Here is a 26,474-nt window from a genome sequence, read left to right as displayed (position 1 = left end):
TGTTTCAAATGAAACAGGGACTTTTTTAAACACTCCCTACAGGAGAGCACGAAAAAAAAGGCTGGCGACGACAACTTCTAGGCCAGTTAATTCTTAACTAGGACATAACGTTGCAAAAAGGTAATTTTGTGTCGAACTCGAAAAAAAAAATCCGAATTTCGTGATTTTCTGTACTTTAGTAAGTATTCATGATGGTAAAGAACGATTGATTATACTGGCGAAAGGATATAAACCTGCATTTAACTGACTCTTTATCTCGATTGTTTAGTTTAAGTTTTAAAAGTTTCTCTAGACCTATCCCCGAAGAATAATTATAAATGGCGGGAAATGGATACTTTCGACCCTTTAGTAAGTCGTCCTTTTTTCCATAATGTAAAAAGCAAAATGTTACCATCTTACAAATTGATAGTTAAAATTAGTAAAAAATAAATAAGTTTTCTCTAAAGGTCCAATGATTGATGTTTTAAGCTGGTAATGCTGCAGAGGTTGAACACAACACTAACTGTGTGATGGGCAATGCAGGTCAATGCAGTAAATAATTTATGGTTACCAATTTCCAGATTAAATCACTGGTTCAAATTTCAGTAAAACTAATCATTGAAAATTGGAACTATTCCTGGTGTTAGAACCAAGAAGTGAAAATTTTTTAGTGTTAAAAATTTGATTTTTAGGAGGGCAGGGTCTAATTTGAAATTAAAAGGCAAGACCGTGAAAAAAAATCAGGATGAACAATTGGGTAAATCTAGGACAGGCTAGAATAAAATAAATGATAAAAAGTCAGGTAAAAAATATACTCAAAAAAAGTCAGGACTCAAAATTTGATTCTAGCCCAGACTCATATTTTGGAGTTAGACAAGATTCTGCCCAGAACTTTAAACTTGGCAGTTAGCAATTTGTACAAGGGTGAAGAAAGAGCTTATTTTTGACCACACAAGCCATTAGTGCCTAGGACCATGTGTACTGGAAACCCTACTTAGCCACTAATTCCTATACCATGTAGACTGGGTCATAAACCTTTTAATCCATCATAACAGGCTGTGGTGTGGAATCTGTATGTACTGCAATGTCATCAAGAGAACCATATGACAATGGAATCAAGTTAATAATTTTCCATACAAATGAAATTTGTTCATTTGTTGTTGTTTATTAATAATGTATGCCACTTATGACCCCTTCAATTTCTTCAATAATACCGTATAATTCTCCAAAATCAAACGGAACCTTATGGAACAATTGCAAAGAGATCCCAAAATTTAATCAAAACCTTTCTTTTTGTGGTATGAAACCTTTTGGTACAATATCATAAAAATCCATATACTTTTACCCATGCTTCCCAAATATTTTCCCAAATTATGTCAGTTTCTTTCAAATTGACAGCATTTTTAACTTAAATTGATAAAGAAAAAAAAATAAAGTTTGATAGCCTGCCCTTAATTTTGAAGTATGTTGGATGAGAATATAGGAATTCTTTTATGATAACCTTAATTGGATGAGACAATTACCCCAAAAATCAATACCAACTTTTTTTATGGTCTGGAACCTTCTTGTAAAATTTTGTCAAGATGCACCAACTAATATTCATAATACAATGTATGTCATGAAACCCCAAAACAAGAACAACCCAACAATGTCAGCATCACATCATAATACCACCACATGGTATTTGTGGTCGTATAAAAATATACAAAGACCATTTATATTATCACATATCTTTATTTTCTTTCTAACATTTCACACATACATTAAGTCTCATCTAGCTGTAATTTATGAAGTTTTTCCTCTATACTACACATACATGTAGCAGTATTACATGTTTTGTTGTCACTACTTTGTACTAAGTTTTTTTTACTGTTGTTCGAATTATTTGATGTACATTTTGCACAATGTTTTGTTGTAGTCAGTTCACCAAATTTTCTTTCATCACAACATTGCACATTAGTTGCCAATTTCTCCATGTTTTGTGTATTGCTATTTGTTTTCCTATAGTAAAGGTCCCTGAATGGTTTGTTGTCATAGTGATCCAAAGCAATTTCTGCTGATATATTATCCTCATTCTGTAAGTAGAAAATGATATTAAGCAAGAATCAGGTAATTTTCATTGGTCTAAAATTTTAAAATGCAAGTATAACCTTCTTGTAACACAGGATAACTATTGAAATATCACAAGGTTCTTATTATTGCAAAAAATGTGACCGATTTAAGAAAACTATTGACCAATCTTTACGACAAACGTGATGTTTTTTCATTCAGAATTGTCAACTTTCCTTTCATCTGTGGCAACATCCCTTAAGCACCTGCATATGGAGTGTTCATATCACAACTCATACATGATGCCAGAGCTTGCTGAAACTATGCAAAGTATTTGTATTGTGCTAGAATTCCAACAAATAGGCTTCTGGAACAGGGTTATGTTGCTACAAGATTGAAATCATCACTACAAAAGTTTTATGGTCGTCGTCATGAACTTGTGGATCGTTACGGTGTATCAATCTGCGCTATGAAAACTGATTTGTTCAACGTGTCATAGTTTCCTTTCCTCTTTCGTCTACCCTGGACTTGACTTTTTATGCGCAACTTGGCAGGTATTTTTAGAAATGCAGAGGACGCTTACCCTACTGGTGCACCTGGTCCTTGCTCCCAGTTTTTAGTGGAGTCTGAGTTGCTCATTGCTTTTGTTACTTTGTATGTATGATTTTAGTTACTTTATGTTCTTTGTTGTGTATGTCTGTTTTCCATGTCTAGTCTTTGTCCCTGGATTACATTCTTTTGATTACCGCTATAACCATGGTTCCCTTGATTACTCTTTAATACATGTACATGTACTGCAATAATCAAAACTTGGATTATGAAATATTTTTCATTACTCTAGTGGGTTTTATCAAAAATCACCAAAAAAAATTTATCACATTTTTATAAAAAATCACAACATCACAAAAGTTTGTGCAATTTCTCATAGAGTTGTCTATCCTTACACTGACTCTCAAAGAGAATCATTAACTTTATACGTATGACTGGGATTCTTATCTTAATGCTCACAATAATTTTTGAATATACAGTATTGTTATCAAAGAACAAGAAAAAATCTTATTTTTCCTTTCTCTTATTAATACAGAAAGAGAGCTATACTTGTTATACTAGGTCACAACAGATGGTGTACTGTTATACAGAACAGAAAAATCCAGAATTTTCTTTTGTTAAAATAACAGAACACATGACATGAGTTGTATGTACAGTAGTAGTAGTTAAAAGAACAACTATTTGAGCAGCTGATGGAATTTGAAATAGTAAGACATGACCAGAGTTTATGGTAATATAAATTCAGAACAGAACATCAATGGAAGTATTTTGGGTAGATCTTAGTACAAAATAAGTTGCCAAAAAATTATTTATCAGAATATTAAGAGTAATATTAAACTCCATATAGCTTCTTTGTACTTAAGTCCATAACAGATATGCTGACTTCATTCTATAAAAAGAAAATCAGACAAGTAATTCACCTCTAAATGTACTAGAAAATTTGTAACACCAAACAAAGGAATCAAATTAAATCCAGAAGTTTTTTCTAGCCAATATACCTGATATTGTTTATATTTCACCATTGTAATGAGTCGTCTTGAGATCCTTGTGGATAACACTTGTTCGCAGTTTGCCTCTAATCTCAGACATGGATGGGTGGGTAGATTCTGTTCAGTGTAACTAGAATAAAGGACTACATTTATCATTGTGTTTTTTTGTTAGTACTTAAAAGTACAGCTCTGCTTAAAAATTAGACAAAGGCATATAATGGGTGATTCATGCATCTCTTAATCCCAATTTTTTTTTATTACAAATTCTTCTGTAAGAGCCATATATAGAAACTGTAATAAAAAATAAATGCAAATAAAAGTAGTTCACTAGAGATATTAAAACTTACAATATGTTCCACTACAGAAAAAGTATGGGAATACATGTACATGTATTTCAAAATGATTCAAATATAACTTTCTGAAAACCAAGTTGCTTATTCAGGGATTAAATTTCAGAATTTTTTTAACGAGCTTAATTTGCATTTGTACTGAAAGTTTATACTTTATAAACTGAAGTTTCTTGGGTTATATCTGGACTTTACTGTAATACATATACGTAAGTGGAAATAATTTCTACTTGCAAAATTGAAGTTTTACTTGCATTTAGCAAGCAAATTTGATCCCTGTAATTCAAGAGAAATATTAGAATGACATTTATGAGAAAATGAGCAGATTAGGAGCTATGCTTATATGGCTTTTATATATTGGATGATCTCCCTTTGGAGTCATATGAAAATAATTATATTCCTTAATTTTCATGGATGCCTAATCTTCCCAATTAAATAAAATTCCAGACTTATTGAAGAGTGGTTGTTTTTACAAGAAATGTAGACAGACAAACAGACTTGGTGTTTCCTATATAACCTAGCTCTCCTTATAAACTTTGTTGGCGGAAAAAGGCTATGAAAAATCTATCTTAGTTATGAATTCCCTGAACAAAAATAAGCTGTTTAAAATTCCCAAGTCTCGAAAAAAAGTGGTAATCACTAAAAAATTAGCAGCCTATATAAGACAGGTGTCAAAGCAAACAATCCCTTAAAATCCCTCAAAGTGTTTTAACTCACCATATGACCTTATGTCAGCAGGGTATAATTACCAAACTTTCAAACATTTATGTACAAAGAAATTCAGAAACCCATAAAACTTTCCTTAAATCTGCAGCCATTAAGTTTATATTAGAAAGCATAGATCAAGCTTATTTTGCATTTCAATATTCCAAATTATTGGTAAGGAGAAAAAAAAATGAATGGATATTTTTTTTTGTTTTGTTTCCTCATCAACTTTATCTAATAAAATCAGTCATTTTAATTTTAAACTACTCCGAATAATTATGTGGTCTTGGGAAGCTAATTTTTATTTTGTTTGGTCATCTTCCTTCATTAGTGTGGCATAAATGTCAGATTAAAAAAATGCCTCGGTGAATGTCATCATTATCTTGGACTAATTTTAAACTCAATCTATTTCATGCACTTACCATTGAAAATGTAAAGCTATGGTTCTAATAAGTTACCTAAATTGTTTATATACACTTTTGAGTATTTCTTACCATTAATAACCACTGAATTTACCCTTTTTAACAAAAAGATAAACTATTACCTTTCTCTATTGACAGGAAACCAGTACACCAGTCTGCCATCCATTGTCAAGAATTTGGCAGCAAAATTCAGTAAATCCTTAAAGATATCAGCCATTTGGTATTCCACCCTCTGAGGGATGTGACAATTCTTGCTGCAACATTCAACAAAAATATTGTTATTTCTAATCCAATTAAATTTTGTTTTAATTTTTTTTTATCTGATACCACCTTGATTCTCCTATAATATTTTAACCTTTCTGCACTACCATACATCCTTTGAACATTTTGTGTTAATAGCATTCTGCTCTAATTGTGTTTTTTTATCTACATTTTATAACCATCATATCCTATTGGTTTTATATGAACTGAACTTGTCTTATAACATTCCTCATTATAGAGCACATGTACTTAGTAAGTGAAATGATTCTAAATAAATGAAAATCTATAAATAGTCACATTTTCTAAAAATGTTTAACAAGTACATATCTATTATTAGATACAACAAAGTTTTAATTCTTAAAATAGATTTGGTTAAGGCAAGCTACCTTTTCTCCCTATATTTAAATGTAATCACCTGTTTGGTTAAGGCAAACCAGTGTAATCCAATGCAGACAGGAATAGTTTATTTTTATCAGTAGGAAAGTTCATAAACTGATCAATACAAAATTGGTAGAATAAGTTTACAGAATGGATATGCTTGGCTACACTTAGGAATAAACTTTTCAGTTTTGATGAAGTTTATTCCTATTTTTAAACCTTGTCTGATTAATAAAAGTTTAGATTTCACATTTTTTCAGAGTATACTTGGGACTACAAAAGAGGGGAGCAGGACATTTTTTATTTGGGACATTGGGATCAACCGTTTTTTATTATACATATAATTCAATTTATGGATTTGGGGGTAAAATTCTTCTTTTAATATTTTACCCAATGAAATTCCAGATATTTGTTTGTTGGCACTAAATGTTTTAATAAATATTTCCATAAATATAACAATTATAACAAATCAAAATATGGGGTAACTTGAAGATTTAAAACTTTCGATGTAACCAGATATGGTTTATAAAAAACTACTTTTGTTTAAATTCAAACTCCATACATTACAAGTGGAATTCACAGTTTTATAGCAGGGTCACTGGAGTCTATCATATGGTTACATATGGGATTATAAACTTTATAGATTAAAGGAATGTAAGACTTCAAGCCTTGTCTATCAATTTCAACAGAGACGGAGACTACACCTTCAAAATCAATCATCGATTAAAGGTCTTTTATGCCTTCAAAAATGTATGTCTCTCCTATTCCGGAGTTCTGAGGATTATAACTTCAACAAAATACAGGATGTCATACATCCAAGTTAACATGCAGGACAAAATGTCATGTCTTAATTACCTAAAAAGTTTCAGGGAACTTGGTACAGTTGTTTCTGAGGATTTACAAAAGTGTGTTGGACAGACAGACAGGGCAAAAACAATACATCTACCCACCACAGTGGGGGAAGACATCATTATCATTAATTAAAATAGTCCAATCAGTAATTAATTGGAGTTTTTGTTAAATTCTGAAGTAGTTATTCTTGCAATACTGTAGTAATAGTTTCCTTTTTACTTATACTTATAATGCCTCATGACAACAATCAACATTTTTGGCAACATGGCCAAAACTATATTCTACAACAGACATTGGATATGCAGTTCTATTTTTTGTTTTTGTTTTGCTAAAACAAACAATATTATATAGCAGCCAAAACAAAACCAACACAGCCTTTGGAGGTGTTACCATGTATGGCACCTTGTGGAATGATTTTAAAGAGATTCATTCATTTTTACTCACATTATCAACCAGACATCAAGAAAATGCTTGTTTCTGGCCATTTCTTTACCCCTAATTTCTACATTGTTAAAGTCCCCACACCAAATCAATTCCAGCTTTTTTACCTTGTGGTAAAATTTCATGAAATTTACATACACTACAAGAAGTCTTTCCTACCTTCAGCCATAAAATTTTGAATCTACTCACATGAATGAACCAAACTTCTAATATATTACCCCTCTAAGGAACAGCAATACATGATTTGACCATATCCCTCTTTTTTTAGTATTGAAAGTTCTGTAAGTCAGTAATGAAATATTAAATGATTTCCAGGGCACAGTCAAATGCAGCCTCAGAGGTCTGGGAGTTGGACTCCCGTGTTGGAAAAAGTTTGTTAAATTTGTCCGAACTTTGGGGAAAAGAGAGCAAATGATCGCTGAGAACCGCATTTATTCAGGATCCCCTCCTTTTTCCAGGAACCCCTTTCAAAGTCTCTAGATCTGCCCCTGACAACATGTTTTAAGTAATGACCTACTTATCTTCAGTAAGAACACATTCATCTTTCTCAGTACCAATCCTTTTGGCTCCTTCTCTTATGCCATAGGGTGCTGTAAATTAAAGTTTATTTCAGTGATAGACTGTTAAAACACTCATTACAGACAAACCTATCTTTACTTAGTACTCACCTGTATATAGCAATAGCATGTCTTAAAAGACTATTCCCAGTACAAAATGAACCTGTGAATTTAAGTTTGTTTTTTCTCTTCAAAAACATACATGTACTTTTCCTTCCATTCCGAAGTTTAAAGAGGTATAGCTCATACAAAATTCAGTAGATCATTAATTCCTGGTAGTATGCACACCTACATATCAATTCCTACATACTGACAAAGTTTCATGAAATTTGGTAAGGTAGTTTGTGTGGGGTTTGTGCTTACAGCCAGAACTTTTAAAAGCCAACTAAATATATTTCTTACTCCAACGTCAGCTGTTTTGAGGGGCCTTATCGCTGATTATTATTGTCATATAAATAAAGTGCTTCCATAATCATTTCTTCTGGCAATGTAGATCACTTTTTGTGGCAATCAGAAAGTGAAAAGGAATGCAACCTCCCTCATTCGTTGTCATGAAAAATGAAGAAATTTAATATGAATGGCCTAAGTAATTTTTTTTCAGAATTGTCTTGCAGCAATGTGTTACTAAAACTGTTACATATATAGCACAATAAAATTCTGACCAAACAAACCGGTATGTTGAATTATTTGAACATTTACTTCCTGACATGCATGTCTCCCTATCCCCTTCCTCCCACTTGGAAACAAAACATGTTAAAAACAGTTAAAAATGAGTTTACAATTAATGAAGCACCGATAAAGTAGAGAAAATCTGACCAAATAAGCCCCTAAAACACCCCTTTTAAACACTTAAAACTACAGGCCTGCAAATATAAAACTTGATCATACTGACAGTATCTATTATTATGGTTTTACATTAAGTGAAATAGCCAACATAATTAACATCACAAATACCCAGACAATATAACATAAATCCTTCTGGGGAATGATCGAAAATAGTTTCAAAAGCTAAAAGGTTCAAGGTTGATTCCAAACCAATGGTCCTACATGTGAAAATTAAAAGTCCTAAAGAAGCATCTGTATAAATGAGAAAATAACACCACTTACAAACACACACCCAGACTATAACAAAATAATCCTACAGGGTAGTAAATTGAATACTTATTGTAGTTTCCAAAATTAAAAGGTCGAAGACCACATGAGAATCTACAAGTGAAAGGAAAAGAACTAAAAAAACATCTGTGAAAATAGAATGTTTTATAGTCCCTTTGAATTAGATTTATCATATAAAAAAATCATTTTTCAAAAGAATTTTTTTTTCTACTGCAGATCCTTTCTTTTACAATATTCCAGCTCTGAGAAATATTTTCAGAATTTTGTCTTGACACACCAAAAATATTCCTATAAGCCTTAATGTAATTTCACTTTTATATATCTTTATTCCTTTTTGTATGTTTATAAAGTAATAGGATATCTATTTGAAAATTCAGGTACAGACTAAGTCATTTGACATCAAGCTCATTTGAATATCTATAGATGTCAATTGACCATCACAAAACATGCTTTCTTACATGTAGTCTTACCACATGGATTTTTAAAAATATTTACATCAAATATTCAAATAGCTTTTCCAGCATTACATTCCGCCTAATGGGAATTTCTTAAGTCTATTGAGACAAAATTCTGAAAATATTCCTCAAAGTTTGAATGCACTTAGAAAAGCAAATGCTGTAAAGAAAAATCAATTATTTTGGAAAGCGATAGAATTTGAAATTTTTTTTCAAAGATTTGTGAAACTCTGAACAGACTATAAATCTAAGATATTCCATCACAAAAGGACCCATTCAGAATTAGACAAGGCAAAATTCAAATAGCCTTTTTAATTTGAAATCAGGTCCAATATTTATGTGTATTACCAAAGTTTTAAAAAACATAAGAAACTTACGATCAGTTATGATGGCATCAAACATAGGCTGAGATCTCCACATCTTATGTTTGGAAGAATCAGCAACCAGTATATCTAGATAACAGTGACCCAGTCCATATTGCATTAGGTTGCTATGGATACTCTCATCTGCTTGTCTCTCTTTCTGGTTGTGTCTGCTAGGTCTGGCTTTGGCATGCAGCAGTAAATAGTCAATATCTGTTCCCATCACATAACCACCATGGTGTGCACAGGCCACTAATAGACTTCCTGGTGAAAAAATGAAGACTTTTTCAACAAATATTTGCCTTATATATAAAATAAGATTGGAACTATTTTTCAAGCTTTTCCTGGTGGAGTAATTTCAAATATTTTACATGTAAAATTAAAGAACCTTAGTAAGCACAATACCCCACACAGACACATTTTCACTCTTTTAAAAAAACTACAGTACCTTTACCCATCCAAAGCCAAGGTCTTCAGTCCACCTTCACTGCCTCAAACCCCTGATATCACTCATTCATTTTTCATTGGTGCTTCGCATCTGGAGAAGCAACCAATCGGAACTGGCAGGATGATACCCGCTAAATATGAATGAGAGATGTCAGGGGTTTGAGGGAACGAGGGTGGACTCAAAACCCTGACTTGAGAGGATGCTTTTACCCAAATAAAATTTTCAACCAATTTCTATGAAAATCAATCTCATTCAAGATTTTTCAGCCCTTGCATTTACCAAAATTTGAAGGAAATCAGTCAAAAAAAGGTGCCATCCAGACAACAACCCTTAATCATTTATGTCTTACTGTCCTCCCAAAAAAGTGGGTCTCACTTGACCCATTCTGAGAAAATCAATCACATCCAAGATTTTATTCTTCTAACCATACACAAAAGTATGAAGGAATACCAGGAAGGTCAAACAATGGAAGCGCTATCCAGACGATAAACAAATCATTGTGTGGGGTATAAACATGATCACTTGTGCCAAAAGTCTGTGTACATTTAACTCACACAAGGAACAAGTTCTGCACATAATTTATTCTTTGCCTTCTACACTTATGAGTTCAGGATATTTTTCAAAAATCCAATTATTGATATCAACAATGTAAAAAGTACCCAAACGACACACTTGGGGCATTCAAAATAAGAAAAATTGACTCCCTCTCTCATTGTGAAAATAGTCTGATGACCCAGAAATAAACTTTGAATGGCCTTACTACACAAATTTAAAACATTTGACTACAAACCTGTGCCAACAAATGGATCAAACACCATACTATTCTTCTGAACACATCCTAAGTTTGACATCAACAGAGAGAGCCCTGCATCCATACTGGTGTTACCTGAAATGAAAGAACAAAAGACATAGGCTCTAGAATTTGTATGGTGTGGCAATTCAGACATTTTGCTACAAAGGTGGTGACGGGGTCATTGTGCGTGCAGTGTAAAACGTTTTTTTTATTTTTATTTTAGGTTTGATATGCCATACCTCTTGGTGCAAGGGCTGCCATACATGCCACCTCTTGGTGCAAGGGCTGCCATACATGCCACCTCTTGGTGCAAGGGCTGCCATACATGCCACCTCTTGGAGCAAGGGCTGCCATACATGCCACCTCTTGGTGCAAGGGCTGCCATACATGCCACCTCTTGGTGCAAGGGCTGCCATACATGCCACCTCTTGGTGGAAGGGCTGCCATACATGCCACCTCTTGGTCCAAGGGCTGCCATACATTCCACCTCTTGGTGCAAGGGCTGCCATACATGCCACCTCTTGGTGCAAGGGCTGCCATACATGCCACCTCTTGGAGCAAGGGCTGCCATACATGCCACCTCTTGGTGGAAGGGCTGCCATACATGCCACCTCTTGGTGGAAGGGCTGCCATACATGCCACCTCTTGGTCCAAGGGCTGCCATACATGCCACCTCTTGGTGCAAGGGCTGCCATACATGCCACCTCTTGGTGCAAGGGCTGCCATACATGCCACCTCTTGGTCCAAGGGCTGCCATACATGCCACCTCTTGGTGCAAGGGCTGCCATACATGCCACCTCTTGGTGCAAGGGCTGCCATACATGCCACCTCTTGGTGCAAGGGCTGCCATACATGCCACCTCTTGGTCCAAGGGCTGCCATACATGCCACCTCTTGGTGCAAGGGCTGCCATACATGCCACCTCTGAAGAATACTGTTTTATCAAATCTAGATTGTACTCAGTTGATCGCTGCATCACTGGCTTTGCACAGAAATTTTTCAGTATAATGTTAGAAAAATGAGGTTTTTGACAGAGTTATCTGCCCTAGAAATGTAAATTTTCAGTGCATTTCCATAAAATTTTAACTTAATGGGCCAGCATGATATGGATAATCTTGTCTTTTTTCATTTTTTCTGATGGTGAAAATAGTCAAATTAAACTATCAAAATGGTTGGTATTTTCAATACCATGCTTCACCAACTGCCTGATTCTTACAGATACTAACACTTAAACACATATAACTGTATGTTTTGTTGTAACACCATGTTCTGTCTTTTTATCGTTTGATGTCAATAAAAGAAGACAGGTTTTTCAGCAGTAATTTAGATTTTATTTGAAAACTTTTTTGAAAAAGCCAAGTACTTTATAAATGAACTGAAGATTATCATTCAGTATTGAATGCACTTTTGAAAGAGAACTTCATCAATCAAGAAATCTAAAGGTAAGGCCTGGGTAAAATACCATGGAAACATACCTATAAAATGCCTTTTAGTAAGGCTAAATTGTTGTATTTGATCCCTCTGTCCATCTGCAATCTAGATAAAATAGAAATATGGTACATGAACTAGAACATTTTCGTTGTATAAAGATGAAAATTTTCTGATTTACAGCAGTCACTATAATAAACAGTTGAAAAACCACATGATACACCTAACTTTTTAAAGACCCATAACTTAACATAAAAAAAAATGAAAAGAAAAAAAACTAAAGAGAGCTCATCCAAAACCCTTCCAAGATGAAAATTCCTTTCAACCATTTTTTATTTTTTATTTATTCGCAAAATATGGACCAATAAAAACTTTTTAAACTGGATGGACTAAATGTCTGGACTACAGATTCTATAACTACACATACAAATTTGTCCGAGTGATCTTAACTGATTTGAAAGTTCATTTAAGGCCAACATTTCATAGGAAAACTTATCTATATGTGTATGTAAAAAAAATATGTTTTTAATGCAATAATGTCACTTGAAATTTGATAAATAGTACATGGCCCCTTTTGAACTGAATAAGTGAACATCAATGGCTGGATGTCTGAAAGATTTATCTACTGGACAAAAGTTATTCTCTGGAAAAGTCTACTACTATCAATACAAGTTATCAATTGGAAAAGATTACTATGATATACAAAAGTTATCCATGGGAAAAATCTACTACAATCTACACAAGTTATCCATCAGGATTAATACAAGCTATCCATCAGGATTTATACAAGCTATCTATAAGGATTTATACAAGTTATCCATCAGGATTTATACAAGTTATCGATTAGGATTTATACAAGTTATCCATTAGGATTTATACAAGTTATCCATCCGGATTTATACAAGTTATCCAACGGATAAATCTACTACAGAATACACTCACTACACATTCACTGAAAAAGTCAATTAGGATCTACACACATGATCCAATGAAAAAAGTCTTACATATTAAAGTTATCCAAGGAAAAAGTATACTAAGATCTATTCAAATTATCCTCAAAAAAGGTGTACTACCATATATACTGCAGGTCATCAATAGGATAATATTTAAGTCTTGTGCAATCTATACAAGCCATCCACTGGATAAATATTTATCATATGTATAAGGTTCTGAACAACTGGGCTTGAAACACTTTTGGAATTTACAGTGGTTTCCAAATAGTAAACTTACCCATCTACCAAAGAAAATTCTAAATGGCTTATCTGGAGGGTTTGTCTTGTGTGGTCCATAGTATTCCAACAGTCCAAATGCATTATCAGGGTTTTTTAAATTTACCTTTCCTTTAAAAGTGAATACATCTTCTGGTAAACTCTAAAAATGCAATATAAAATGTATAGCAAAATAGCAAAATGGCTACATAAGGTTACTTTGTAAGATCTTAGGATGAATGAGGACTGAATCATGCACTTCAGCTGAGCCATTTTTCAGGCTCTACTAACATTAAGCAGAACATGAAAGTGCATGCTTTGTTGTGCAAGATATATCCCCAATTGTATATATACAACAACCAAATTTGCCTTCAATATGACCTATTTATAAGATGCCACATATATGCACCACATTTGAACTTAGTCAGTACACTGCAAGCACAAATTTTTTTATGAACATTTTATTGATAATTGTTTGTATAGTCAAAATTGGCATAGTTCTACGAAGCGGGAGGTTTATATCTCTCTCTCTCTCTCTCTCTCTCTCTCTCTCTCTCTCTCTACAAAGCAGGAGGTTTATATCAGACTCCAACTGTAATTGCTGAATTGCAGCTCTTATGATTATGCATTTCTTAATCCCAAATATTTTTTTACTGGAAATTCTTCAGTACGCCTCATAGAAGCTGTATCCAAAATAAAAGTGCAAATGAAAGTTGTCCACTGGAGATATTAACACTTAAAATTTAGTTACATTCTTCAAAAGAAAAGTATTGGAAAATTTCCACCATAATTTTTACACTATAAGCAGTCAAAAAATATTTCACAACATATAGCAGATCCATGGACATGAGCATAGGAAGGGTTGTTTTCAGAACCTAACAAATATAATTAACAGTTTCATTGATTATCTTGAGATATGATGAATCACCCCCTGCCAAGCAAGTTTTAGCATGTGGAAATAGTTTCTCCTACGAAAATTGAATTTCAACTTGCATTTAGTGCGTATTTCCCCTTAAATTTGATTACTGACTATGCCAAATAGGTTATTTCAAATGCACAAAATGTACTGGTAAACATTGTTTTTTTAGGCCAAGAAAAATTAATTGTTGGTTTCCTCTAACATGGAAATTTTTAACAGACTTGGCAGGCTGGAAATTGTTTCATTGTATCTTTTTTTAAATGGATAAAATTTGATGAAATTTAATCAACTCTATGTTTATTACCTTATATTCATATTAGAAGCATTTATATAAAAGTCATTTTGTTTGTTACCTCTCTTTTAAGTAACTGACATCAAATCTAACATTAAAGAAGCAATTCATTTTTTAACTTAGTACCTAGAATGAACCAGGGAGGTCAACCTTTCATTTTATTTCTTTGAAAATGGTTAAAAATATGAAATTACCAGGCATCTAAAAAAAAAACACTGAACCTGCCGGGGGAAACCAACAATAATTTATGTTTGGCCTTATCCAATCATGAGGTATGTAACTTCTGAAATTAAAAATTAAAATAGTAACATACCTCAATTATTTGAATTTTATCTGCCTGTGTAATCTTCTTATTGTACGTTTCTACATCTATTTTAAAACTCTTACTGGCATCAAAACATTGGCTCTGAAAACATAATTACAATAAGACAAAGTTATCGATGTACATTAAAGATAGATAACTGATATCATCATAAAGTCTACTGGAAATTTATTAATTTTTTATGGATATGTCATAATTTTTCACAAGTGGCAATATTTTTTTGTGAAAGAAATGACTTTACTACAATAGGTTCAAATTAACACTAATTCCAAAGTAAGGGAACCTAAATTTAAGATGCAGGAACATTGAAAGGTCATTTAGGTCATCATACTTTACTTTACTTTATCCCTACTGAGGACATTTCACTTCCTTCTGGTGGACTTTTCATTTAGGATACAAGAAAGTCGTTTTGACAGGTTTCACTGTATATACAATATATACTAAATATCATATGTCAAAATCTGTTTCACATGCTGTTATCAACCTAAGACTTCTATATCACACCAAGGGCAACCGGCCCGCAGGGTGATCTAGGTTGAGTGTTGATATCACATGTGATACAGATTTTGGTATGTCATGTTCATTATATCATATATTTAACTATACTTCAAGTATGGTCCATGAAGGGGTGTGATATAGGGTATGTGATAGGGTAAAAGACATAGGGTTTAAATAAACACTTATAATGCATATACAGAAAAGGTAAATTTTAATCTAAATATAAGATAAAAACTTATAATAAGAATATGGGTTAAATATTACTGTACATGTACCTTGATATCAATAGGGAGATTTCGAACCTGTTCACTGACGTCTGTATAGGTATTACCATAGCCCCAAACTTCATACAATGACCTTCAAAAAAACAAAACAGTATATTTTTTTCTATTTACACAGTTAAATATAATATACAGATTTTTCACCCGAATCAAGCAAAGGATCACATCAATTTCATATGAAATACATTTGTAATTTTGCTTGTATATGAGTACGCTCTATATTTAGATGTATGATAACTATTGGACTGGCTTCAACCTAAACATATCTAATTGCATTTCAGGGTAGATTTTCTGGTTTAGGTTATGGCAGCAAGAATGTTGGAGATTATTGCCTCTCAGATGAAAACATTTCAAAAACAGATGAACGCTGCTATTATTGCAAAAATTCTACTGAAAAAATAAAGATTCTTACACAGATTCAATGTAAACAATATCTCTACACTTGAGATTTTCATATTTAAAGTGCGAGGCTTGCAGAGCATATTAAAATTGAAAATTTATTCATCAAGAGTGTAGAAATGAAGTTTAACATGAAATGTAGCATAGATATCTGTTTCTCTACGGACTTTACATCAATGTGTGTAGCTCACTCTTGTCAGCTTCTTGGAGGTTGTGATCTTCGTGTTTAATTCTTTGGGATTCTTATGGCAAAAATACTTTAAATTGGTGACATTCCAATAATATAATTTGAACAGATCGACTACCAAAAACAATGTTTTTATTGAGAAGAACACTTTTCTCACACCAGTCAGTGTGTGTAAAAATTGAGCAGAAATTAGAGATACATTATTCTTACTTGATGAGGACTGTTCTACTCATTAACTGTCTGGCTTCTTTCTCCGATGGCAGCTCCACAACAAGAAATGGGCACTGTTTAGAAGTAATATCATATTTGATTTGATACTGATAAATAGTGGACTACAGGTACTAAACTACAATATAGTGAAGCTGTTTAAAAGGACCCCTGAATAAACAATGAACATGAATCCAAAGCAAGCTTTACTGTAGTACTCTCATATATTTCAATACATTTACATTTTATCTCTATATAATATAAACACCCCCTTAGCATGCTTACAGCAAACAAAAAGGTATGGTTTAGACAGGATCCACTGTACAGGGAAAAATTGTATCATATGTTTTCATATGTTTTAAAGCATATGGAAACATATGTTTAGGACCAATATGGAAATTATTGTATTTGTATCCATAAAATCATATGGTAACAAACGTTTTTTTCTAAATCATATAAAAATGATACCTTTTTCATACACTAAGTCTTATGGAAGTCATATAATTACCATTTGATTTTTATTTACTTTTTTTTTCATGAATTATTTGTTAGTCCTATTCATATGTTTTACATATGCTTTTCATGGTTGTCCTAAACATACGAGAAACATGTTTTTCATGTGTTTTCAAAACATATGAAAAACATATGCTGCAATTTGTCCTGTGTACATGTATTTCAAAGTCAGACATTGACAGTCACAGTAACATATGAGACATTGACAGTCACAGTAACATACGACACATTGACAGTCACAGTGACATGAGACATCGACAGTCACAGTAATATATAAGACATTGACAGTCACAATAACATTTGAGACATTGACAGTCACAGTAACATACGAGACATTGATAGTCACAGTAAAATATGAGACATTTGGAATATGAAGTAATTTTTTTTCATTTTCTTGTTACATAGCAATCAGTTGAACTCATCAAAAAACATGTTATCCTTATCATCAGTAAAAGGGCTTGAAATTTTGCTAATTGGTCATACTTAGTTATGTTCAGAATTTCATTCTATTACACTGTCAGGTGCATTTATAATCTTTATTGATATACATGTATCATATATTAAAGTTGTTAATCACTGGTTATTACTAAAGTAGCAGTCTTAGTAAGAATCATGCAAATTCTATAAAATATGATATACCCCAAAAAGGCTACACATTTTTATTTTTGTTACTATGTTGCTTTATATGGTGCCTTCCAATTTAGTCAACTTTTGAAAAGTGCCTATTCCTATTTATCCAACTTTAGTTTTGGGTTTATTTAGGTGTTGTTTGTTTAGTAGAAATATTGACAAGAAATAAGTTCCAGTTATAATTGGAATATAACATAATAAGAAAATATGCTAAAATTTATAAAATTTCAAACTTTGTGAGGATAAAAAGTAAATATTTTATGAAAATTAATGTACAGAACATTTCTATGATATTTGACAAAAAAATTATCAAATTTGAATAAAAGAAAACAATGGAATAAAAACTATGTATTTTATGAAAATTATAGTGTAAAACATGTATATAATATTTTATAAAAAATGATTTACTTGTTATTGTCAATCAGATAACTAGTTTATTATAAAATGAGGAATCCAGCCAAATTAAACATTTAATTATCTTGAATGAAATTAAATTAAAATTTATGTGAAAAATGGTCACTTGAAGTATTTATAATGGTTCTGTCTGATAATCACATATAATAATTCTAAGCTTTCATTGCACTTCCTTATTATTGCATTAAGCCATCCAAAAAAATAACACATGTCAACATGTCAATATATGCAAACTACAACATTTCAAACAAAATATCAAAAATAAAAATATGTAGGCTTTCCAATTATGTATTACATTTTGCATGATTCTTAGCTGGAGTGCTACTAAAGTACTCATTGCTATCATTTGAAAAATACAACTATTGTGAATGTATTGCTCATGAGCTACTCACCTCAATGTTAAATTCTGTAATATTTTTTATCTTGAAATGAAACATCTCACTCAATATCTTTAATTCCTGTAAAAAATTAGTATACCAGTACATCATATGTTAGTCTTAAATACAATTTGTCAAGAAGATTGCACTGTCTTAAACTTTATATCTAGAGCATTACAAAGAACATGTACATGAAAAAGTTTTTTCTCCCGCTTTGTATTTTCTCTTTTAAATACAAAGTGGGAGAAAACTTTTTTCTACATTTCAAGACGAGATAATAAGAATCTTTATTTGTAATTATGAAGCCCTGAAGATTTAAGTAAAAGGTTTAATGTTCAATACAGGAATAAATTCATTGGCGAAACCTAATGGTTTTGGAAATGTATGTGCACTGCTATCTGACACCTACAAAATGTGTGTTCTATTTTTAGTAATAGCTGCCTTATTTATCTATGGATAAAAAATCTCCACATCAGTTCTAGACAAGATACCCTAAAAAACATCCGAACTAAGTTTGGTTTTAAATGGTCCAGCAATGTCAAAGGGAAGAGATTTGAAAACTTGTTAATAACAATGGACACCAAGTGATGGCAATAGCTCACATGGGGCTTTGGGCCAGGCAAGCTTAAAATGACTTAGTTTTTACATAGGAATGTAATTAGGGATTAAATGTCTCTATTTGCCAAATAGAAGGTTCAAAGAGTAGACAATAATTAAATGAATAAATTTATAAATCACAGATGATAAAGCCATCAACTTTTGTTTGAAAGAGTGTGCTTTATAAATGATATTTCCACCAAAAAATTGGGTGAGGTGAATACCATTTTTAACCAAAAACCTGCAAGTGCTATTATATTTTTGTATCAAAGTTTTGTAATGGTGAAACAAACTTAGTGCATGTTAATAGAAGTTTGTGATATCAATACATGTGGTGCGAATTAAAAAATTTTTCTTTTAAATAAATCTGATACAACAAATACAAACAAAATGAAGCAGTTGGGAAATGTAAATATAGTAGGAGGGTGCTTCAGGAATATCGCTATAAAATAATGAAAAAATAACAATAGGAAAAGCGAATTAGCACATGTACAAGTTTATGTCACAACTGATTGAAATGTCGATGCTTTTATAGGCAATGCCTACTTCAGTCATTAGAAATAATTTTAATCATTTAAACACACTCAGTTTTAGCAACAATGTTTTGTCTCAGTGAAGACCCATCTTCCTTTTACATGTAGTTACCATGAAATAAATTTTCAATAGATTTTTCTATACATAGAATTTGAAAATTTTACATAGTCATATGACATAGTGCCAACTCTCACACATTTTGAAGTTGATTTGGTGGCATTTTCTTTTGATCTATCATTTTTCCTATACGATCTTTCAAACTTCAGACAGCTGCATATATTGATATTGAAAGCTTGTCATTCCCTCTACAAGCTGCTCAACTACTGCTAATCTGAATCTCTCCAACAAACGCTGCACTGCTGCACATAAATAGACTTCATCTTTTGGCTGCTGAATACACAATAAAAGATAAGATACTGTTTGAACTCCAGACCAATAAACGATCTATTTTCCAAGAACCCCTGTAGGGCTGTGTACCAGGTGTACTCAAAATAAAAAAAGGGATCATGTGTAACCCGACATATCAATATCCAAATAAAAAAAGAGGAGGGTTGCTGGGACAGAGGAAATTCGGACTATTTTGTATTTATACCTAAGTGTTCATACAATGCAGTTTTTTTTAACTTTAACTTGGGCAGAATAAGATTTTAAGTAAAATAAGACTATTACAGGTATTCTAAAATCTAAATGGTCGTTGGCAAAATGTAAAATATATCTATTCATTTTGACAATCGTTGCATCAGTTGTCCCCATGGGCGCTGACATCTTTGGAACTCTTTCGTTAAAAGTGTAGAACAGTCTATTTTTCTCAAACAAAGGGCAGGTAACTGTTGTTATGGCTGGCCAAGAAGTTTTGTTTTGCAGCGTCATTAACCAGCTTCGCTCAACACAAGATGCTGTTCTAACAGTTCTCCATTGGAATCTTGTGTCGAATGGTTTTAAATGCTGTGGTATTGGAGAGGATCAGGTTAATTGCAAATAAAGTCACTTTGAAGTACTCGATGCGATGGTTTTGTAGTTTCGTTTTCTACTTTCGGTTTGTCTCTACTTCACCCATTTTATGATTATCTTTCATATTTTTCCTCGGATATTTTCATTTTTGTTTATAGTCAAGTGCGTTAGATAACCATAAAATGCATGGTTTAATGTTCTAGAACCAGGTTTGTTTCATTTTCTTTTTGTACCAGTCTGACGTTAGTAAAATTCCTCACTGCCATAAAATGCCTACTACTGATTAAATTGTCTTCAAACTTTTATTAGTTTTGAAAGGTTTTTTTATAATTGTGTAAATGTACATTAAGTTTACCAGATTTGATCTTGAAATATTTCTATTTTGGATTCAACAATGGACATATTTTTTTTTGTTTTGATGGCACTGCATACATGTGATAAAGTGGTTCCTTCATAACTGGATATTTGTCATTTATCAGCTGGAGATTGGGTTTGAAAAACGAAGTTTTTCCATCAATGTTTTTTTCATAGCACAACAAATAAACAGTCTGTGTAAGGTTTATGGAAAACATCATGCTTAAAGTTTGTTTTCTTGAAAAAATATGCTGATTTTCAAAAAATTCTATGATCGGAATATTGGTCTTTTTTCTATTTTTAATATCATAAGTTCAGTCCATACTTCATGTTTTCAAAAACATTCAACAAATGTCCTGTGGAATGAGCTTTCATGTTAAAATTTAAGTTTCATTAATTGCATACCTGACGCTGTAATATACTTGGGGAAATGTAACAAATATTCAAGAATGCTGCTATCAAATTTCCGAAATCATTACCATTTTAAAGGAACAGTATTTGCTATAACTATTGCAAACAAAACTTGAGAAATATATTGTACTGTTGCAATAATAGAAAATGTAAAAAAAAAAGAAAATTATAAGGGAAGTAACTGACATTTTACATCAACAATGGTAATTATAACATTTATTAAAACACATGGTTCTACCAAATTTAGACCTGTTAGATTGACTGTATCTATCAAATTAATTAAACTGGAGAAATTAATTGTCCGTGAAATGATTGGTCTCCATTTTCTATTTTCCAATAACTATGATCAGCTGTTTATTTACCTGTCATAAAATATTCCTTTCATGTACCGGTACATGCTATAAGCCTAAATATTTTTACTGGTCATACTCAGACCTTACATAGGGTGAAAACTGTAAGTTGTTTTATTTTCTATTTATCTTCAAGAGCTTTGTCTAGTCACGTAAAAAGTGCATAAAAAACTTCATAGCTCTCCATTCTTTTTCAGAATGTTACTTCTAAGAAGAGTGAGTTGTTACCAAGAGGCTGGAATGAGAATCAAGACTTGTACACCTTAAAGTACAAAGATTCTGGAGATAACCTTTACATATTGAAAGTCATTAGAATAGAGGGTGATCTCTTGGTCCATCTTATGGTGTGTTTTTCATGAGTTTTCATTACAAAAACAAAAAGCTTTTAACAATGTGGAAACATGTATTTACCGTTTTTTTATTCTATTACGAATGAGCAGTATGGTAATTTTATAACTGAATCAGAGGAGTAGAATGTAGGTACAATAATTGCATTATAAAAAGTTTTACTGATATCAATCACAGGGTATGCTTGTGTCAGGAATGAAAACTATATTAATATACATGGTATACTTCTTTTTTAAGGGCTTTAGGAAGGGGAATTTTTTAAAAAAAATTAAGGAGCAGAACCAAACATACACCATATTCATTCTATGACTCAGTCAATGAACCTTTAGAGAATGTGTGCAAAAAAAAATAAGAAAGTAAATACTGTTAGTATACTAAGTGCCTGGTGTTCATAAATATGAATGGTACTATTTTTTAAAATTTTAGGATGTGAAGTCAGAGAAAGTGGCAAATATGAATATCAGGACTTCAGATTACACAACTGGTGATCTGTCTGGGTTTGATGAGTAAGTTATTTTTTATATCACATCTGTGATTACATACACTACATTTTGTCAAGCTGTCTTGAAATGTGTATATGCTGGTTATATGTTATCAACCAAATTCCTGTGATCTCTTCAGATTTCTTAGCATATTAGTTTTAAATAAAACTACAGTCAGAAAGTTTTTCAACATCGCCATGTAACCCAAATATGACATCTCTATGATAAGTGATAACACATTAAGCATATGAAAGCTATTTGCAGTTGCTCCTTTTTTTGTAGGATGCTTACAATCAAAAATTGACATCACATGTAAACTGTGGCTCCAATAAACAACAAAGTAGCATAAAAAATCCAATAGCTAACAGTGTTGGTGTAGTAATTTTATTGGTCAATTTGTCTTATTCATTAGAAATACATCATGAGACTTGTTTCCTAAGTTGTGTTGCAGTAAATCAATTTGTCTATGTGAATTTGTATATAAAATATAGGGTAGTTACACAACTGCTTTGTATCTTTTTTTGCAGAGCTTTCAAGGACTTAAAGAAGCTTAATAAAATGTTTCAGAAAGAGATAATAGATGACCTGACAAAAACACACTCTACAGCAGCCTCATCACAACCTTCAACTTCAAGAACATCAAGGTCAAGGTTACTAGAAGATGACCATGACCCTTTGCGTGTTCCACCAAGACATCCGCATGGACAGCCTGTTTCTGGATGGTAAATGCTTTTAGAAATCATTAAATGTATTAACTTGTAACTAAATAAGACATTTTTTTGTACCTCTATGTGAAAGAATTAATGAATACAAGTCACCAAAGTGTCTGGTATGGAACTGCACACCCTCTCTGCTGATACTTGGTAAGGGTAAGTTTCAAGCAAGAAACCTCAAGACACCAACACATCCATAGTTTCAGAACTTTCTGCATTTGCAACTAAATTTTGATAATCATTATCATCTGCTCATGATTTTGTCTGATATTTAGTAATATGATATATACAAATGCATTAGGATTACGCAACTAAATCTTTACAATGCTTTTTGACCATTACAAGTAATAAAAAAAAAAAAACAGTTAAAACTTGAGAAATCGGTCATTGATTTGGTTTTTGATTGAAAGCAAGCAAGATATATTATTTCAAAATTATTTCAGGCAAGATCCAGAGGATCCATTTTCAGTAGGGAGGGGTGACTTAGACCCATTTGGACGCGGTCCTCCTGGAATGATGTTTGATCCTATGAGGCCTACAGGACCAAGATTTGGTCCAGATCCAAGTGCAGGACTCCCTGGAAGGTTACCTAGGTAAAATTCAATGAGCTTTTTTTTTATTACTATCATACATAACATTCTTGTCATACAGTAAAAGAGCTAGGGGCTATTACAGCTAAAAAATCGACCTCAAAATACCATGAAATATTTGATTAGTTGTTCATCTTTGATTTTGTCATATTATGAACCAATGATAGTGTAATTACATTTCTGTAGGTGTTAGTTTTCTCAAATTTAATGCTTTGAATAATATGTCTTTTCAGAAATTCTTCAAAAAGTACAAAATTCTTGTTAATTTTAGAAAAAAAATACATCCATATTCTTCTTTCTACATACTTTTTTAAATGATATGTATAATGAGTATATATTAAGCATTATGATATGACTCTGATACAAGATGATTACTATCCTAAATATCAACAAAAATACTGAAGCATCAGCAGTGGTATTATTCAAATACCTCAGAATTCAAAAACATGGCCTAAATGTGAACACACAAAACAGACGATCTAATAAAAATCACATATCTGTGATAATAGAGTTATAATATCCTTTATAAGCTTTACTTATCGTATTTCTAATTACCATTAATATGTTGTTTAGGGGAGCTGTACCCCCTGGGGCTCGATTTGATCCCTTTGGTCCACCTGGAACAGGCCCAGGAAATGCTCCAGGGTAAGTTTACTGTATTTAAGTTAACCTTTATATTTACTTCATTTCAGAACTCAAAGTAATATTCTGTCAATGCAACAGGATTCTGCCCATATCAGGGACTTTTAATGGTAGTTTTTTGCTCTAATATGTAATGCCAGTGTCATAGAGAATTTTGTCCAATTAGTTACTAAAAGATCACATGATTGAATAATTTTATGAACTGATGGAAAAAATATAGATGTGGACCATCAGGTTCTGAGAATAAAGTTTTGTAATAACTTTTTATGGTTGGTACTTTCAGTACAGCATCTTGATTTAAATAGAAATATTTATATGATTGCAGGAATTTTTATCCCAGTGGAAATATTGGAAAAAAAACAAAACTTACCAATTACCACTGTTTGAATATTGGTTAAACATACATATAAATACATGTATATATTATAAAGTTTCGGATTTTCCCTTGTCTAGAACTCATGCAAATGAAGCTTCAGTGTGGTGGGTTATACCATGTTAATCAATTTTCTATGACTTACAAATATTTTATAGTTAACGTTTCTTGTTTTTCAGACCAGATCCTGACCACTTACCACCACCAGGCTATGATGACATGTTTATGTAACATTGTGTTGACAGTTTCTATTGTAGAAATGTTTTATTCTGTTATTGCAATAAATTATAGTTATTTTGAGAACTTTGTGCAAATTAAAGCTTAAAAAGACTTATTAAAACTAGTAGAGTTATTAAAGGATTCTTGTTTCAAATTGCACTCTACAATGTAAAATATTGATTAAATTTTCTCTCTTTGCAAGCATCCAACAAAAACCTTTATACACATCTATTGATGATTCCATCTTTCATATCAAATTTCATCAAAATCCATTAGTACTGGAAGTGTTGCATAGATGTACATGTATAAGGTACATATAGGGTCCAGCTTGCTGATCTCTACATGTACATGTGTATAGTTTCTAATAGCATAGCAGTTGGTCTGCTTTTTGCATATGTTTCCTCATATCTTTAACATACTGTAATTTTTACTGTAATGTATTATATCTGTTCATACCAGTATTAATATTGAACTTTGTGATTTTCCCAAATTTATATTTGTAGCTTTCTATTCAGTCAGTCAGTGTATTGCATAATTTGCAGTACAGTTTTCATACTAATGAAAGAGAACCTCTGAAGGTTGTTATTTTAGAGGTTGTTATAATTGATTTGTTCATTGTGGTATTATGTCATATTGCAGATATTTACAGCACTTCAGGACAAGAACATTCATTCAATAGTCCTTTAACGTCAATGTTTTAGCTAGGATTTTGAGGTCTTTTTTGGGTAAAGCATGAACGACATATTATGGGAATAAGTTAAATTAACATATTCCCAACTTTTACTTGTCTTGTTTTTGTTTTAATTTAAAACAAAAGGAAGCAACGCTTGTGTACAATTGAAGTACTTGAAATATTCTATTTATTGGAGCTGCGGTAAGTAGTCAGACACTTTTAAATAACATATTTCGAACTATTCAGGTACTAACAGAAATGAAAAATATTTAAGTTTCAAAGAAATGTTTAGAGTTGATGGGTTACATTGCATTCCATAAATATGAAAAAGGGATAACTGAACAAATCCTGCTTTCTACTAGTCAGACATGCTGAGCTGAATTTTTATTATGCTAGCTCACAGAACCAACAGCCCACATACAGTTATGTTATTCTGCTCGGACACATTATTCTGACCCCAAGCTAACCATTCATCACTCTATTCCCTACATGCTGCATACATAGCAGAGAAGCAGTGATATCTAATATTAATATATTTGGTGTGACAGTCTTGGATTATACCCAGGACCTTATACACTCAAGGCAACACATCACCACCACACAACCACTAAGGCGGATGTTTGTATAATATATAGGAAAACTGTATTTTTTGATGTAATGATGCTGCCTTTCATTTTTAGCTCACCTGGCCTATGGCCAGGTGAGCTACTGCCATCACTTGACGTCTGTCTTCGTCGTCTGTCATCATCGTTAACAATTTTTCAAACATTTTCTCCTCTGAAACTACTGAATAGATTTGCATGAAACTTATAATAATTGTTCCTTAGAGTATCCTGCACAAAATGACCGTTTAGATTTTTGAT

At 32.3% G+C, this 26,474-nt stretch overlaps 2 protein-coding genes across 3 annotated transcripts; one reads left to right on the top strand and one right to left on the bottom strand.

The window, feature by feature from the left end:
- Positions 1 to 1,693: 1,693 nt before the first annotated feature.
- On the bottom strand, positions 1,694 to 20,331 carry LOC148598593 (tRNA (guanine(10)-N(2))-methyltransferase TRMT11-like). Of its 2 annotated transcripts, none has more exons than XM_088562554.1 (13): positions 20,175 to 20,331; positions 18,390 to 18,455; positions 16,444 to 16,517; positions 15,642 to 15,723; positions 14,860 to 14,952; positions 13,358 to 13,498; positions 12,175 to 12,235; positions 10,698 to 10,793; positions 9,475 to 9,723; positions 7,490 to 7,562; positions 5,163 to 5,294; positions 3,576 to 3,696; positions 1,694 to 2,054 (listed from the first exon to the last, which is right to left on the bottom strand). In XM_088562554.1, exons 1-13 carry the CDS (start codon positions 20,268 to 20,270, stop codon positions 1,743 to 1,745), a joined length of 1,596 nt encoding a protein of 531 aa, XP_088418680.1. In that variant the 5' UTR covers positions 20,271 to 20,331; the 3' UTR covers positions 1,694 to 1,742. The 2 variants fall into 2 exon arrangements, with proteins under 2 accessions (XP_088418680.1, XP_088418681.1); XM_088562555.1 differs by lacking the exon at positions 20,175 to 20,331 and adding an exon at positions 19,700 to 20,136.
- Positions 20,332 to 20,335: 4 nt separating this feature from the next.
- Positions 20,336 to 25,022, top strand: LOC148598592 (proteasome inhibitor PI31 subunit-like). Its single transcript, XM_088562556.1, has 7 exons — positions 20,336 to 20,472; positions 21,769 to 21,915; positions 22,346 to 22,425; positions 22,929 to 23,123; positions 23,558 to 23,707; positions 24,278 to 24,349; positions 24,899 to 25,022. The coding sequence occupies exons 1-7, from the start codon at positions 20,341 to 20,343 to the stop codon at positions 24,948 to 24,950; spliced, it is 828 nt and encodes a 275-aa protein (XP_088418682.1). The 5' UTR covers positions 20,336 to 20,340; the 3' UTR covers positions 24,951 to 25,022.
- Positions 25,023 to 26,474: the final 1,452 nt, after the last annotated feature.

Source organism: Perna viridis, chromosome 14 (genome assembly GCF_037379345.1).
Source record: "Perna viridis isolate PV_CMFRI_1.1 ecotype Kerala chromosome 14, ASM3737934v1, whole genome shotgun sequence".
Taxonomy (NCBI): Eukaryota; Metazoa; Mollusca; class Bivalvia; order Mytilida; family Mytilidae; genus Perna; species Perna viridis.
The sequence above is the reverse complement of the archived record's forward strand: the minus strand, read 5'-3'. Positions and strand labels throughout refer to the sequence as shown.

What these genes read in the sequence shown, in the direction of transcription:
- LOC148598592 (XM_088562556.1), top strand. Translation starts at nt 20,341, where the DNA reads ATGGCTGGCCAAGAAGTTTTGTTTTGCAGCGTCATTAACCAGCTTCGC. An exon ending in GATCTGTCTGGGTTTGATGA is followed by an intron (nt 22,426 to 22,928) that starts GTAAGTTATTTT and finishes CTTTTTTTGCAG; the next exon opens with AGCTTTCAAGGACTTAAAGA. An exon ending in CTCCCTGGAAGGTTACCTAG is followed by an intron (nt 23,708 to 24,277) that starts GTAAAATTCAAT and finishes TATGTTGTTTAG; the next exon opens with GGGAGCTGTACCCCCTGGGG.
- LOC148598593 (XM_088562554.1), bottom strand. Translation starts at nt 20,270, where the DNA reads ATGTCAGCGCCCATGGGGACAACTGATGCAACGATTGTCAAAATGAAT. An exon ending in GAATTTTCTTTGGTAGATGG is followed by an intron (nt 12,236 to 13,357) that starts GTAAGTTTACTA and finishes TATTTTATCTAG; the next exon opens with ATTGCAGATGGACAGAGGGA. An exon ending in TTTCCTGTCAATAGAGAAAG is followed by an intron (nt 3,697 to 5,162) that starts GTAATAGTTTAT and finishes CCTTTATTCTAG; the next exon opens with TTACACTGAACAGAATCTAC.